At 48.3% G+C, this 14,559-nt stretch overlaps 1 protein-coding gene across 1 annotated transcript in view; it reads left to right on the forward strand.

Moving 5' to 3' along the window:
• Positions 1 to 9,074, forward strand: part of PKP1 (plakophilin 1) — a 48,399-nt gene extending 39,325 nt beyond the window's left edge. The window contains exons 12-14 of the mRNA XM_009097341.4: positions 3,380 to 3,464; positions 4,741 to 4,840; positions 5,832 to 9,074. Of these exons, the coding sequence (XP_009095589.1) occupies positions 3,380 to 3,464; positions 4,741 to 4,812 (157 nt within the window). The 3' untranslated portion in view covers positions 4,813 to 4,840; positions 5,832 to 9,074. The remainder of the gene's footprint in view (positions 1 to 3,379; positions 3,465 to 4,740; positions 4,841 to 5,831) is intronic.
• Positions 9,075 to 14,559: the final 5,485 nt, after the last annotated feature.

The raw sequence follows: 14,559 nt of genomic DNA on the forward strand, positions 1-14,559 counted from the left end.
CTTGAGTTGCTCTTTTGCCTCCATCATTAATTTTTGTCCCCAGAGATTTTTTATGCTGTTCACTTCTTAGGGAAAAAGAGAAGGAGAACAATTTCCACCCAGGACTAATCTTGCTTGTCCAAGCTGTATTATTTCAGGCTGTTCCAGCAGAGCAGATGTTGGAGAGACTCTTGCTGGGTCCCAAGGTGAAATTTTCCCAGTGTCACATGTTGCCTGTGAAGATAAACAAGAAAAATTAGGGTGGGATTTGTCCAGTCCTTCATCAGAAAGAGCCTCCCCCTCCCCATTGGAATTCAATAAATCTCCACCTCTCCTGGGGGCTGGCTGAAGCCCGCAGGTCCTCTCTGTGGTTCTGAATGTGGTGAGTCCCACATCATCACCCTCCTCCTTTCCAGCACTGCAGGCAGCAGAGATGGGGGGGACAGGGGTCTCAGGGGTGCCTCAGTAGCCAGGGAGGACCCAGGAACACCCTGCACTCTGTCAGGACTTTGCAGTTTTCTCTGTTAATCTGCCTCAGGTCCCTGTGGACATTCCCTGACCCCCCAGGCTGGGGCTGGTGTCTGGGTTTTCCCTCCCTGTGTCTCCTCTGCCACCCACAGATCCTGCCCTGTGTTTCTGAGCTGGGCTCTCACTGCATTACCAGCTGCAAACCAGCAGCTCCACCTGCTCAAACAGCTTCAGAGGCATAGCTTAGAAAGAGACTCCAGGTTCCGGACCAGTGAGTTATGCATCTTGCCCTTTCCCATGTTCTCCTCCCTTCCCATGTTTCTTTCTCCTCATGTTTCTCATAGCTGAGTTCTGACAGAAAGGCAGAAAGAGTTCAGCAGTTTATCTGATGGATGTGGTTTCTTCTTCTTCCTGGAGCATCCCAATTAAGTAATTGTCTGTGTTTCCTGCAGATGCTCTCATATGTGACATGGAGCTCATGGTCAAATGGGGTTCCTTCTCTCTTCATTATTTTTAATTGAAGTTGCCAAAATATTGAATATTTCCTTCAATTTCTGGTGGTGTTTCTGAAAAGCAAGCCACTGGACCTGATTTATTGGGGTGCTTGGTTTTCTTTTCGTTTTTCTTCTCCAGCTGTCTGAAAAACAGTTCTCTGCTCATTTTCAAGCAACATTAATTCACTAATTAAAGTAAAATTCTCCTCATTAATTCTACTGGCTGCACTCAAAGCTTTTCCCAAAAATCTCTCCTTGTGTTTTAGAGCATCACATTTGCAGTTTATCCCTTTACCGTGGATTTATTTATGTTTCTCTTTGTTCCTTCACTTTTCACACTTTTGCTATCGCAGTTTTATTTTGCAGTTCAATTGCACCACAGCATTTCACCAAAATTAATCTTTCGAGAAACTCAGGTCTTCCCTTGATTATTCCCTGTGCCATAGAGTTCTTCTTATCCACACATTTCCAATTTCCAATTTCTGCCAAAGATTGCAGCTTGATATCAATTTCATAATCTCTTGCTTGTTCTGGGAATTCCTTGGCATTCTCAGTGACACACCTTAAGTTCTTTGTACATTTGTCCTTTGATGAAGGATTATTTCTCCCTATTATTTGATATCTGTGGACAAGATTCTTATCTTTTTTGCCCCCATTCTGTTTCTCCCCATTCCCCATCATCTCCTTCTGATTGTGTCTTATGTTTTGTTGAGTCTGTAGCTTTTTGGATGACTCCTGCCACTGCCACCAGGGGACATCTACCTCATTGCCTTTCCACACTTTTTCATGAATAATTCTATTTGTAAAAGACAGACGATACTTAAAATCAAGTTTGATTTTCAGGCAATTTGTTATTAAGGAATTTCCCCCCCAAATCAGCTGTCCCTGATATTCTGCTCTGTGTTACTCACTACTATATTCACACTGTTTTGTTTGGGATATGCTGCTTTACCTCCAGAAGTTGGCATCACAGTTCCACCATTCCGTATTGAGCTTTTTATACCTAAATTGTGGCAGTCAGTGCTGTCAGAAACAGTCAGTGCCGGTTCTTCAAATGAAGAGTTCAGAACTTCTTCTGCCTGAATTCATAAATGACTCAGACACTGATGCTGGTAATTTTGGCTTGAAAATACAAAACTTCTGAGATGTTCTCTGGCAAAAAGCACATATTTAGCATCATTAGAAGTATTTTTTTTTTCAAAAATAAGAGAGAATTACTCTGGCTTAGGAAGAGAGAAACAACTTGAAACTACAAATCCTTGAAAGAGATAGTTCAGTTTGTGCCCTGCCTGTCTGATCACAGGTACTGAGGTACCCTTGGGTTTGTAGGGATTTAATGGCTTTTCAGCCACAGACAACACTTCATGCAAAAAATGTTTTAAAACATTGTTATTCTGGTGACAGAGAATAGTGTGCTTATAACTACAGAAGAGATTTGGCAATAAAACCTGTTGTTTCTGTCCCAAAGCATTGCTCAGGAATTTCTGGCTGCCCTCCAGCCCTCCACACAACACTAGGAGCTGCACAACACCTTTGAAGTTTATGACCAAGTTAAATTTGATCATTTCTTTGGTAACAGCTGCTGTGTATGTCAGAGAAATGCCTCAAAATTTACTGGCTGTGGTTCCGTCCCTGTCCTCCCACACTCCAAATGTGGAGTTGATGTCCCAGGTTCCCCATGATCTATTGGTCCCATTTCTTGTAGGCTTTTGGGGACTGTTTTGAGGAATGTTTTGAGGACTGTTTTTGAGGGCACAAGGTTTTGTGGAGACAGGGAGGGCCCTGAGCTTGGTCCTGTTCCTCTCCATCATCCTGGGTGGGACAGGCTGAGGCTACTGCCCTGAACCCAGAGCAGGAGTCTCCCACAGCCAGAAGGAGGCCCAGGACATCAGGAGCAGCCATGGGAGGCAGCAGGGAGGGGATATCTGGGTATGAAATGTTCCAAAATTATAAAAGGCCCTGCAATGACTCACGGTTTCGAGCTGTTACGTGAGCAGGTATCTGTTCCCTTGTGCTGAGTAAGGGCTCTGAGCTGCTTGCAGATGTTGTTATTGCAAAGGCTCCCATCCCTTGTTCTCTCCAGGCAGCTCCAAACCCGCTTCTCTGCCCCCTCCCAGGAGATCCACCCACGCTGGGAGTCCCTGCAGACTCCAGCAAAGGGCTGGCACTATTTCCCTTCTCTTTCCCTCTCTCAGATTTCAGGCTCAGCTCAGTTTTATGCTCATTTTCCCACTCAGATCCTCCTCTCTCATTTGCCCTGCTCTGGTGACAGTTGTTGTCACACAACATTGCTGAGAGAGCAGGAGGGTGTTACTGACAGGCTTATTCATGGCTAGCCAGGCTCCCAGCTGGAGCTGGGTTTGTCCCAGTGGTCAGCAGTGTCTGTGGCGTGCTGCTCTGTGCCTGCCATAATCCTCCTGTTGCGTTCACCTTCCCAGCTCCTGTCCAAAAGCAGCTGAAGCTGCTCGACTTCTCCTGACAGACCTTTGGTCCAACAGGGAGCTCCAGAGTGTGCTCAAGCAGGTAAGGACAACACTCCTGCTTCTGGGAGTCAGGAGCAGCCCCGGGTTGTTCACCTGCTGAAGTGGGGAGCTGGTAAAGGCCCTGCGAGTAGGACAGGGCCTAGGAGGAGCCTGGGGCACTTGGGCACCCACCTGGCATCTGAGCAGGTGGCAGGGGGACACTGCTGGGACTCACTCTGGGGACAAAGCAGAGGGTGTCATGCCTGTGTCAAACACCTTCCTCCCTGGGGATGGCGCTGGAATGCTCCCCAGCACAGCCCCTTCCCTCTGGGCTAGAAACGCTGGGTGTTCCAGCCTCATTTAGGGGATTCCCTTCACTGCAGTCCATCAGGTCCCAGCAGGTGCCTGGCAAGGCCCCTCCTCTCTTTCCCCTCCTTTTCTTCTGTGTCCATAGCCCTGCCCTGTGGTTACACCCCCCTGCAGTCAGAGTAAACTTTCCAACCAACTTTTACTCCAAGCAGAGGAGTATTTGGGATTTGTTTTGCTCCCTGCAACAGAAGCTGGGAAGGTGCAGAGCCAAACAGGCACTGAGCCAACTCCAGCTCCAGCTGCTGCTGCTGCTCCCAATTCCCAGCTCCTGCTCCCAGTGGCTTTCTTTAAACATGCTGTGTTTTTTCAACTCAAAAGCAGCAGCACCTGCAGAGACTACAGGGTCAAATTAAAGAGAAGGAGGGATCCCTACAAAGGGGAGCACCTGAAGGCAAAAGCAGAGCATCCAAAGTCTGTTCCCACATTGACAGTGAGGGCTTTCTGCACAGTAGCTGGAGTAGTTTTGTGCCAGGCTCTGCTCACAGCCCGTGCCAGCTCATTTTGGTGTGACTGAGTCACTCTGGTGTTCACACACAGGTTCATTGCAGAGGTACCTGTCAGGAGAGGAGGATGGGAGTCTCCAGGGGCACATGCACCATGTGAAGACTTCTGCTCTTTTCTCAGAATGAGGAACTAAATGGAACAATACTCAGTGAATGATTCAATAACAGTTTCCTCCAAAAACCTGGAGGGGTCCAGCTCAGGGTTGATGGAAGGCAATGCTAGGAAAAGCCATCTGGTCTACAGGAAGGTGTCCCTGCCCATGGCACGGGGTGGGATGAGATGAGGTTTAAGGTCCCTTTAACCCAAACCATCCCATGGATTCTATGGAGTTCATCAGTAAGGGTGACAAAGCTACCCAGAGGGCTGGCAGAGGAGGTTGGCTGAGGATGAAGCACGCTTTGCTCAGTTACTGCTCTGTGGAAGCTGATATGCACTCACTGCATTTCATGTTTCTGCTTTTTTAGCAAGGGTTTGATAAGAACATGATGGGATCTTTAGCTGGAACGACCTTCAGGACCCTCTCCTCCAGATTTTAGAGCCTCTCCATGCACATTCAGGCTGCAGGTGAGAACATGGCCCTTGTGGTGGATTTGGGAATCCTTTGAGATTGTTGCTACTTTTGATCACCCCAAAAGTGTGTTTGTGAGATTTTCATCCCAAATTTTCCCAGCCCAGTCTGTTTCTATGAGAGGTCAGAGTGCTGTCCCTAGGCCCAGGGCAGATGTTGTCCCCAGTGCCCAGCTGTGCATTTTGGAGATGCTCAGCACCATTGTCACAGGACAGACAAAGCTGCTGGGCCCGGCTGTGCCTCTCCCTTCCTGTGCCAAGCAATCACTGATTCAGTGCATTTTTCCAAACCCTCACAGGTGAGGCTCTTCTGGGATTCTCCCTGGCACTGCCCTCATTCCTGAACTTTGAGCAATGTTATCCAGACAGTGCCAGTTATGTGCAGTGAATTCCAGCACATCCATGGCTTCATTAGCCTTAGCAATTGTTTGAGCCCTTAATCTGCCTGTCAGCCTCAGGTCAGAGTTGAGAACCACATTCTGTCAACTGAAAATTCCAATAGAGAATCCAGGGAAGAGAAACCTCGGGCAGAATTTCCAGGGCATCGTTATGGGTTTATATTCAGTGAGAAATGAGGATTTAACCCATCAGGCACTTTTCACTCATGATTCCCACTGAAGGGAAAAGCTTTAAGCACTTTGAAAATACCAGAGGTCTCTTGGATAGTGTCTGAGATTATGCAGAGGGTACTACTTGCTCCCTTCCCCAGCATAGTCCTTGTGATCAAACCAAGAGAAAACAGTGCCAAAGCCCCTTCCTTCCCTCTGCCCAGGAATGGATTTCACTTCCTGCACTATTGGGATGTTTGCACTGGGACTCTGAGGAGGGTAGAAGTCCAGGGTGAAAAGCTATGTGCAGCTGAGAAACTGCAGCCAGGCTCAGAGAAAAGATTAAAAGTTGGGGTTTGTTGTAATGAAAAGATCTCTTGAATGCTTTAATTATCTGGGGTTTTGCTTTTTCTTTGTTTTTTTTTTTTTTTCCATTTCAGAATTTGGAGTTGGTTCATGTCCATGAAGAGCAACACTTCCATGATTCCTGAGGGTGTTAAAGATGTAGAGAGTTTCTGAGTTCAACTCAACTGTAAAGCAAACCAAACATGTGGATTTCATATGGATGACACTGATATTTTTAAGCATTTTTTTCTTTTTAGCGGGGAGAAGGGACTTTTATATACTTTCTCAATGTCAATAATTATTTTTTTGCCAAGAGTGTGTCTGTGTAACTCTGGGTGTGATGTAGAGGTGTGTGCAGGCAGCACACAGAGCACACAAGGGGAGCAGGATCTTCCTCCAGCTTAATCCCCTGTTTTCCACCCAAAGTCAGGGTGATTGTGCAGTTTAGCCCCTTGCAGGATTTTATTCCAACTTCACCCTATCCATGCACCAAATACTGCCATGCTGAAAATTTGTCACAACTTGTTTTTATCCATGAACACATAAAAAGTCAATTTTAGGTCAAGTTCCCCCTTTGCATCTGTCCATTATTAACAGATACACACAAGGATGCTCTTCTTTCCAAGGCTGGTTATTCCTCACAGTTATGAACAAGGGCTTCTTCTCTGCTTAGGATTTTTCTCTGATAATTGTTAACATTTTCTTTCCTGTCACATGAATTCTTTATCTCAAGAAGCAAATTGACACTGCAGATTCTCTCCCAGGCCTCCATCACCTTTCCCTGAAGCTGTTTTGAGAGGACAGTTGGGACACAGCTGCATAGCTTGAACATTCCTAGGTCCTGATCCATTCTGAGCACCAAAGCAATTCCAGTTCCTGACTGTACCAGGACAAAGGTGGCATTTGAGAAGCTGAGCAGGACAGGCCAAGTGTTTTCCCCCTGGAATCATTGACTGCCACAGAAATGAAAGAAGGGAGGGATGTGTCCTCTTTAATCCTGTTTTGTTTTTATTGATCAATGTAAAGAACTAGTACTGATGTGCAAAGGAATGTGAGCACTTGTGTGATTGTCAGGTTTGGAAATGTTTTATTTCTCAGGATCTTGAATTGCATTCATCTGCTTGTGATGCTGAGGCTGTGATGAGGGACTGCTGAGCTCATTTCAGAGCAACTCAATTCTCACAACCTTCCTCTCTCCAGAAGAAAAATATCCTTCCCATGGAGGGGACACAGCTCAGACTCATAGGGAAGGAGCAGCTGAGGCTGTCTTTGCTGCCTGTGCTGGTTAATATACCTCAAAGGCTGCAGGGGCACAGGCCCTGTTTTTCAAACATCAGGGGCACGGGATGTGTTTGGGAAGGATGGATTATGAGCCTGAAAATAGAAAAGCAGTCTCATATTAAGTGTCAGGCTCATTAATTGGTGGGACTCAGGATATTCAGTTCACATCCATAGGGTGGTCTGTGCCCACTAAAGAACCCCCTATGAAGTTCAGGTTTGCTCTGCTGCAGTTCCAGGTGGCCCTTGCTGGTTCCCCTTTGGAGCACAGGGAGCTCCTGCCCACAGGGAGAGGTAATTTCCTCTTGGGCTACAAAGGGTGGCTTCATCTTGTGCACTTTACTGAGCAGCCACTCTTCTCAGTCAGGAGCTTTCTGTGCTGAGTTGCAGCCAAATGAGAAAGGGAAAAAAGCCCCTTTGAAGTGGAGAGGCAGAACCAGGAGAATCCAGTTGGACAGAAATGTTCCAGGAGGGTTTAAACAGAGCAAAGAGGCCCAGTCTGTGGGCAAAGCCCTTCCAGCAGTTCCCTTGCTGCATGTGGATTCCCAGATGCAAAATACTGGAAATGCTTTGGGCAAGACCCATCCTTGGATGTCCCTAAGCGCTGCAGCATCCACAGGGTTGGTTTCATTTGGGTGTGAAGTGTTCTGTGCAGTTTTGCATTCAGATTTGATCTGTAATGATATGTCCAACACAAGTCCTGGGAGCAAGTGTTTTCCTCTGGAAAACTAATTGAGGAAACAGAACTGCAAAATGGAATGATGGAATATTGAGGAAATTCACTCTAATTGGCTGTAATTTAGGCTTTATTTTAAAACACTGCAGCTGCTTTCTCCCCTAATGCAGTTACTTTACAAGGCACAAAGAGCCATAGCATTATGATCATCAACTCACAATTAAATTTACAGGTGCTGGAGATTTCATTAGTGAATATTGGACTCCAGGAGGCAGATTCATCATTCACATACATTTTATTACAAAAAACATTGTTACAGTTGTTTTTATTACAGGTTTTTTTTAAAGCTAACAAATGCTTAAACTGAAATCTGTCTCCATGCTCAAAGCTCTTCCAAACATGACTGGGCACAGTCCTGAGCAACCTCACCCAGCTGGGATGTTGTCCCTACCCTGGGCTGGGCACTCCAGAGAGGTTCCTCCCCCTGAGCTGTTTTTAGGGTGCTGTTTGTCACTGCTTGCAAACCTCAGGGCAGAGCCCACTCAGGAGAGCTGTGGGCTGCAGAAATCACAATCATTCTGCCATTCCAGGGCTGTTCTGCAGCTAGATCTCCCCTGGGGAATTCTCTGATATCCTCTTTTTTCGTCACAGTCTCCCTTTAAAACCTGGACACCAGCCTCCACCCAAGTCAGTGAAGTGACTGTGATGCCCAACTCTGAGAAGTAAAGAGAAATTCAGACATTGGAGTAACTGCTGTTGCTCATAACCAGCCATTCTGGGATCTCAGTGAGGTTCTCTCCAATGTGAATTAATGCTGTTTTCACCTCCAGTATAATTGTTTTCATTCTGGGGAGGTGTTTTTTTAAGGCACGATTTTAACTGTGACATCCTCTCTGATGAGCTGGTTTCCTGTTCCTGTTCCTTGCTCCTTGAAGAGCCAGGGTAGGGCACACCCTCAGGACAGGGACAGGGCCGGTCTGTGGCACAGGGATGGAGAATTCCTGAGGAGGAAGAAGGAGTGTGGCCAGCAGCAGCAGGAGCAGTTGGACACCCAGCCATGTAAATAAACACCACCCTCACTGTCCTCAGCACAGCAGAGCTTTTTTGGTCTGTTTCCTTATAAATGCTTCGTTTATTTTGTGTGTTGTACAATCCCACCCCAGCATTTCAGAAGCCTCATGGACAAGTCAAAGGCAGTTTCATTCCTTTCTGAACACACACAAGTGTGAGACCAACTCAGCCTTACCAGTCCATAGCTCTACAGTGTATTCTGTAAGATATAGCTATGTGAGAAAAATGTCTCAGAGTTTTGTTTTGGCTGTACTGTATGTATTTGCTTCATTGGAAAAGCTGAAATCAATAAAAATTGCTGAAATTTCTTCAAGCTTTCTGGTTTGGATGGTTTTGTTTTCGTTGTTTTACCAGTGTTAGGAAAGAAGAAAGGTCTGAAAAAACCCTGTTACCCTGCAGCAGGAAGCAGCTTGGATTGATCTGCCTTATCCCCCAGAAGTAAGGAAGCTGTAAATCCCATTTCCTCCAGCCTGGCGCTGCCCAGGCTCCCCAGGGAATGGACATGGCCCCGAGGCTGCCAGAGCTCCAGGAGTGTTTGGACAGCACTGCCCAGGGTGGGATTGTTGGGGGGTCTGTGCAGGGCAGGGGTTGGACTGGATGATCCCTGTGGGTCCCTCCCAGCCCAAGATCTTCTATGATTCCATGATTTCATCCTCAATGGATTTCTCTCCCAAGAGTTTTCACAGCCATGACTTCATCCATGGAAAAGTTAATTACCATTAGTGTCATTTGTGTCATTGTGAAAGGATCCAAAGGTTGTGGCAGGGAAAACCCCTCAGCTTTTTCTAGACAGGCCCCACCTGAGCTGTGGTTGAAGCTCTGTGGTTCTGACATTTAAAAGGTGTGCTGAGGGTGAGGGGATCCTCCCCAGTTTCTGGGCCTGGCTGGGCAAGCCCAGCTCAGAGAAGTTCCTCACACAGACCCAGCAGCTCACAGCACTCAGTGACCTCCTCTGGACCCTTCCCCATGGAATGATTTCCTTCCTGAGCTGAGGAGCCCAGAACAGGGCACAGGGTGAGTGAGCCCAGGCTTGTGTTGGGACATCACAGATCTGATCTCTGCTCCATCCCTATCCATACCTGATATTCCCTTGGAACATCAGGTTGAGCTTCTGTTGAGCTGCCACTGGGATGGGCTGGCTGTGAATGGTCCATAGAGTCACCTCCATGCCCATCTCACAAAATAAAAGATGATTTCACCCCACGTGTATCACAACATTTCACTGATGTTTGTCTGTCATTTACCTCCCTTTCCTTACTGGTCTCTAGCTCCCCAAAATTCCACAGACATTCCTCCATCCTCAGGAATGTCACTGATGTATTTGGTATGGCAGCTTGCAGGAATCCTCCCCATTTTTCACAGGCATCACAAACTGGAAAAGGTAAATACCTGCTCCTCTCTGCTCCTCTCCTTCTGAGTGCTCCTTCTTCTGATCCCCACTGATTCCCCAGCCTCCTGGCAAGTCCTTCCCCTCTGCTGGGAGATGCTCTGACTTTTGGCACATTCTTCTGACTCCAGCTTGTTGTTCCTTCAACTGCTTTTGGCAGGTTTAGTGTAGTTTATGTTGAACTTGGAAGAGGTTGTGAAGCCTTTCCTATTTTTCTCTTCAGCTGTTTGAAAAACACCTGCTGGTACTTCCTTCTCCTGCTGCTTACCCAGGCCAGCTGCCTTCTCCTGTTCCTCAGGGAATTCCTCACAGCTGGGATGTGCTCGACTGAGCTTCAGGACGATGAATGCAGCCCACATTGCCTGGAAACTTTAAGTCTCCCTTTCCTTTTCCCTTTAAAAGCATCTCCAAGTTCCTGTTTGGGAGGATGAGCCTGTGCTGGTGGATATGAAGGCTTTTATTGAGCCCAGACTTTTCCTGCTAATCAGGACCAAACTGGAAGCTGCAATCTGCATCTTTTGGGGACTCTCAGCCTGCTCCATGGAATTGCTAGTGACAACATCAAATGATTTGGTCTTTCCATCAGACCCTGCAGGAACCAGAGCCCAGTGCACATGGGGAGAGCTGAAGTGCAGGATGAACAAAGGACTTTGTACTTGCAGGGCTGGGAGCACTGGGGTGTGCAAGCACTGGAGCAGCCTCACACAGGGGATAAGGAACAGCACCTCTTGATCTCCTTCAGGAGACTCTTCAAAGCACACACCTGGCAAAGGGGAATGAGCTCAGCTCTGAGCTGTGTTTGGTATTTACTCGAGGCAAGGCTGAGGAATAATCCTCTACCACTGCCAGGATCTCATGAACAGAGGATTTGCAGTCCATCAGACAGGCTGGGCACACTCTGTGAGCCCATGAGGGACAAGGGACAGGTGCCACTCCCTGCACGTGGCTCAGAGGTGCTTTCCAGGAGCACCCTCTGCTGCTCTGTTCAGGCTGCTGAAGGGTGGGTGAGCACTAAAGGATTAAGCACAAAGGCAAAGCATCCAAACTCAAAAGTCTAAACCAGCATTGGGTGGACCCAACAGCCCTTCAAAGCCTAATTGCATTTCAGCTGTGATCACTCAGACTGCTCCTGGGCCCTGGCACAGCAAGAGTGTTTGTAACTGGTCTTGAATGTGATACATAATAATTGTTTTATAAAAGCCCATTAGGGAGCAGCACATCCAGCAGTCCTTGGAGGATTAAATTTGACATCACAAACATCACCAGGTGGGGATGTCCTGTGTGCAGCTTCTTCAGGCATGAATCCCACCTGAAGTTACATCTAAGAAAGGTCAGATCAAGGACAGGCTGGGAGTTGCCTTCTACCCAGTCTGGAGTGTCTACAAGGAATGCAGGTGAGTCCTACTGTCCATTCCTGAGTAGTTCCCTGGACACTGGAGAAGGGCAGGACATGACAATGTAGCTCAGAACACATCTCCAGTTGGGAAATGAATTCTTGCTCACCTTTGGAGCCAACACACAATCACGTGCTTGGATCTCTGTCCTTGTGCAGCAGGTGAAATGAATCCCAAGAAACCACTGGGTCTTTTTGGGGTCTGCATCCTCCGTGACAAAAGCCCAGTTTTGGATAGGGAAATCTGTGGACACACACAAAGAGCACAGGGAGGGTGCAAGGTGGGATTCAGCTGTGCTGTGCTGTCCCTTCAGAGCCTGGCTCTGACAGTCACAGAGGCACTGATTTAGCTCATGTGTAATGGAATTTGCAGCAAGATCCAGGGGAGAAAACGGATGCTACAGGGTGCAGAGCACCCACAGAGCACTCGTTGTCCCAAAGAGAGCAGGCACTAAATCCTTGGAAACCATATAGGTCCTACAGCCCCAGGATCCCCAATAATACAAGGGGCTCCACCAGTAAAGCCTCATCCCACCAGCCAGGCAGTCCCTGGCACAGCCCCTTCCCGTCCCACAGCACAAAATCTGAATACTTTTCCTCTGCCTGTGATGCTTCAGGGCAGACCCTACTTTTCATTTTCAGGTCCATGGGATTCTATGCCACGGGTCCCAGGCACCAGAACTTCCTGACTTTCCCAGGCCACACCACTTCCCATGGGAAGAGAATTCCATGGCCCAGGTTCCAGCCTGAACTGTGCAGAGCACCTGCAGGAAGCACTGAGCCCAGGGCAGAAACCTGAACAGCCCCAAGGACCCCACAGCACCAGCAGCCCCTGCAGGGACACACAGAGCTCCTGCTGGGACAAAGTGGCTCAGCAATGTCTCTGTCTCTGTTTCCCAGCTGCTGGGAGGGATCACCCTGAGCTCAGGCTGTGCTGTGACCCCATGGCCAGACATGGTGGCAGTGCCACAGCCCCACAGGCAGCCCAGGGCAGGAGGCCCTGCCCTGTGCACCAGATTTTGGCACTGGCACCCAGAACCCCCAGCCCCAGAGCAGCTCCTCAGGGAGCTGGGGCTGCCTCAGGAGAGGGCAGCAGCCCCACAGGGACTCAGACCCTGCTTGCCTGCCCTGGAAGAGGCAGGACTTTGGGCTTCTCTACAACCCCAATTGTGCCTCTCTCACAGTTACCCAGCCTTGCAGACTGGATCTTGCACAGAAGTTGTTACAGATCCCGAGAGTGTTCTTGGGCCCTTTTTTGGTGTTTCCTAAGCTTTTTTGGTGTTTCCTAAGCTTCCTTCCCTTTTGAGGGATCCCCAGGAAGCATCCCAAGCACAGGGATCCCCAGGAAGCATCCCAAGCACAGGGATGTCCCTTTCATCCAACACCAGGAAATCTCTTCTCTGCACTGCTGGGATGCAGAAAACTGAGCCTGAGTTTCCATCGGGGTGGGGGCAGCAGTGACATCCAGAGCAATATTTCCCAGATAAAGAAAATTGTCAGGATGTGGCATCTACTCCCAAGCCCCAGGAATGCTTCTCAGACTCCCATCCCAGCCCACTGCAGCTTGATCCTCTTGTGTGGAAAAGGTTTGGATGAGAGGTTTTGATGTAATTACCTCCCTCTTACCCACTCCTGGATGTGGTGGCAGAAATGAGATGAGATCCCTGGTGCAGAAATGAGATCCCTGGTGCTCCCAGCTTCATCATCCCAGCTGATGGAGACCAAGAAAATGTTTCAGCACAAAAAGGAGCACTGCAGGAATCCTTGCAGGATACCAGGGAATGCCATTGGGAAGGTGGAACTGCTGACAGGCATTTTTAGGAAGCAAATCTGGTCTTGATCAACACTTTGGCCAATATTTCAGCTCCTGGATGAGACCTTGGGTATCCCAAAGGTGGGAGGCTGTCCTGGATTGTCAAGCAAATTGTATTCCATTTGCCATCTATATGGCCGTTGTCTTCTGTTCAGTGGGCACCTTTCCTTAACTCCCACAACAAGGAGACATCTGCTGATTAGAGGCCACTGAATGTCCCTGCATGGCTGATAAGAGCTACAGCATCCCATTGGGAGATGTGAGCCCAGAGGGGGGAGCCAAGCATTCCTACCCAGATATAATCTGGAGATTCTGGAACACCAACACGGCTTCTCCACTGGATTTCCCAGAGGAGCAGCAGCTGCCTCTTCCCCTAGACCTTCAGAGGCAGAGTGCACCTTTCTCCAGGATCCCTGCTCCAGCAGAACCAGCCCTGGCACTGCAGGAGGGCTGAGCCACAATTCCAGTGGGACTGCTGCCAACACCCTGACCCACAGGGTGTCAGGCTGTGCTCTGGCTCTGGCAGGGTTGTTTTGGTTTCCTGCATTGTTTATTTTATCCTTTTATTTTCTTCCCTAGTAAAGAACTGTTATTTCCTGCTGCCATATTTTTTGCCTGAGAGACCCTTAATTTAAAATTTATAGCAATTTGGAGGGGGGGGTGTTTACACTTTCCATTTCAGGGGAGGCTCCTGCCTTCCTTAGCAGGCACCTGTCTTTTCCAAACCAAGACAGAGGTAGCCAGAGCTGAGCACAGTTCCTGCAGCAGTCCCAGAGCTTAGCACTGTGTGGGTGCAGAGCCTGCAGGGGCCCTGAACTGGCTGCATTTCTGCAGAGAAGGAGCAAAGCAGCCAAAACCCCCGGGCTGGGCAACAGGGAAGACTCCCCTCATGTCCAAGATGGGTTTGGCTTCCCAAGGGAATGCCATGGAAAAAAAAGCAGGTGGAAATTTTCAAAGGTCATAAATCTATTGGATGTTCCTGGCACTGCAAAACCCAAATACTTTTCCAGAGAAGGAGAGCTGCTCCTGCCTTTCCCTGGCACTTGTCTCTATAAAGAGCCTCACAAGGTAAGGATCTTACTGAGAGAGTTGTAAGATCTCAGGCAGTCCCTGTCCCTGCTTTTGGGTCCCCAGGCCAAATTTCAGTGTGGTAGATGCCCCAGCCTTTGCTGCCCAGTGAAGGGCAGCAGAGATTTGCTTTGTTC

This window comes from Serinus canaria, chromosome 26 (assembly GCF_022539315.1).
Source record: "Serinus canaria isolate serCan28SL12 chromosome 26, serCan2020, whole genome shotgun sequence".
NCBI lineage: Eukaryota > Metazoa > Chordata > Aves > Passeriformes > Fringillidae > Serinus > Serinus canaria.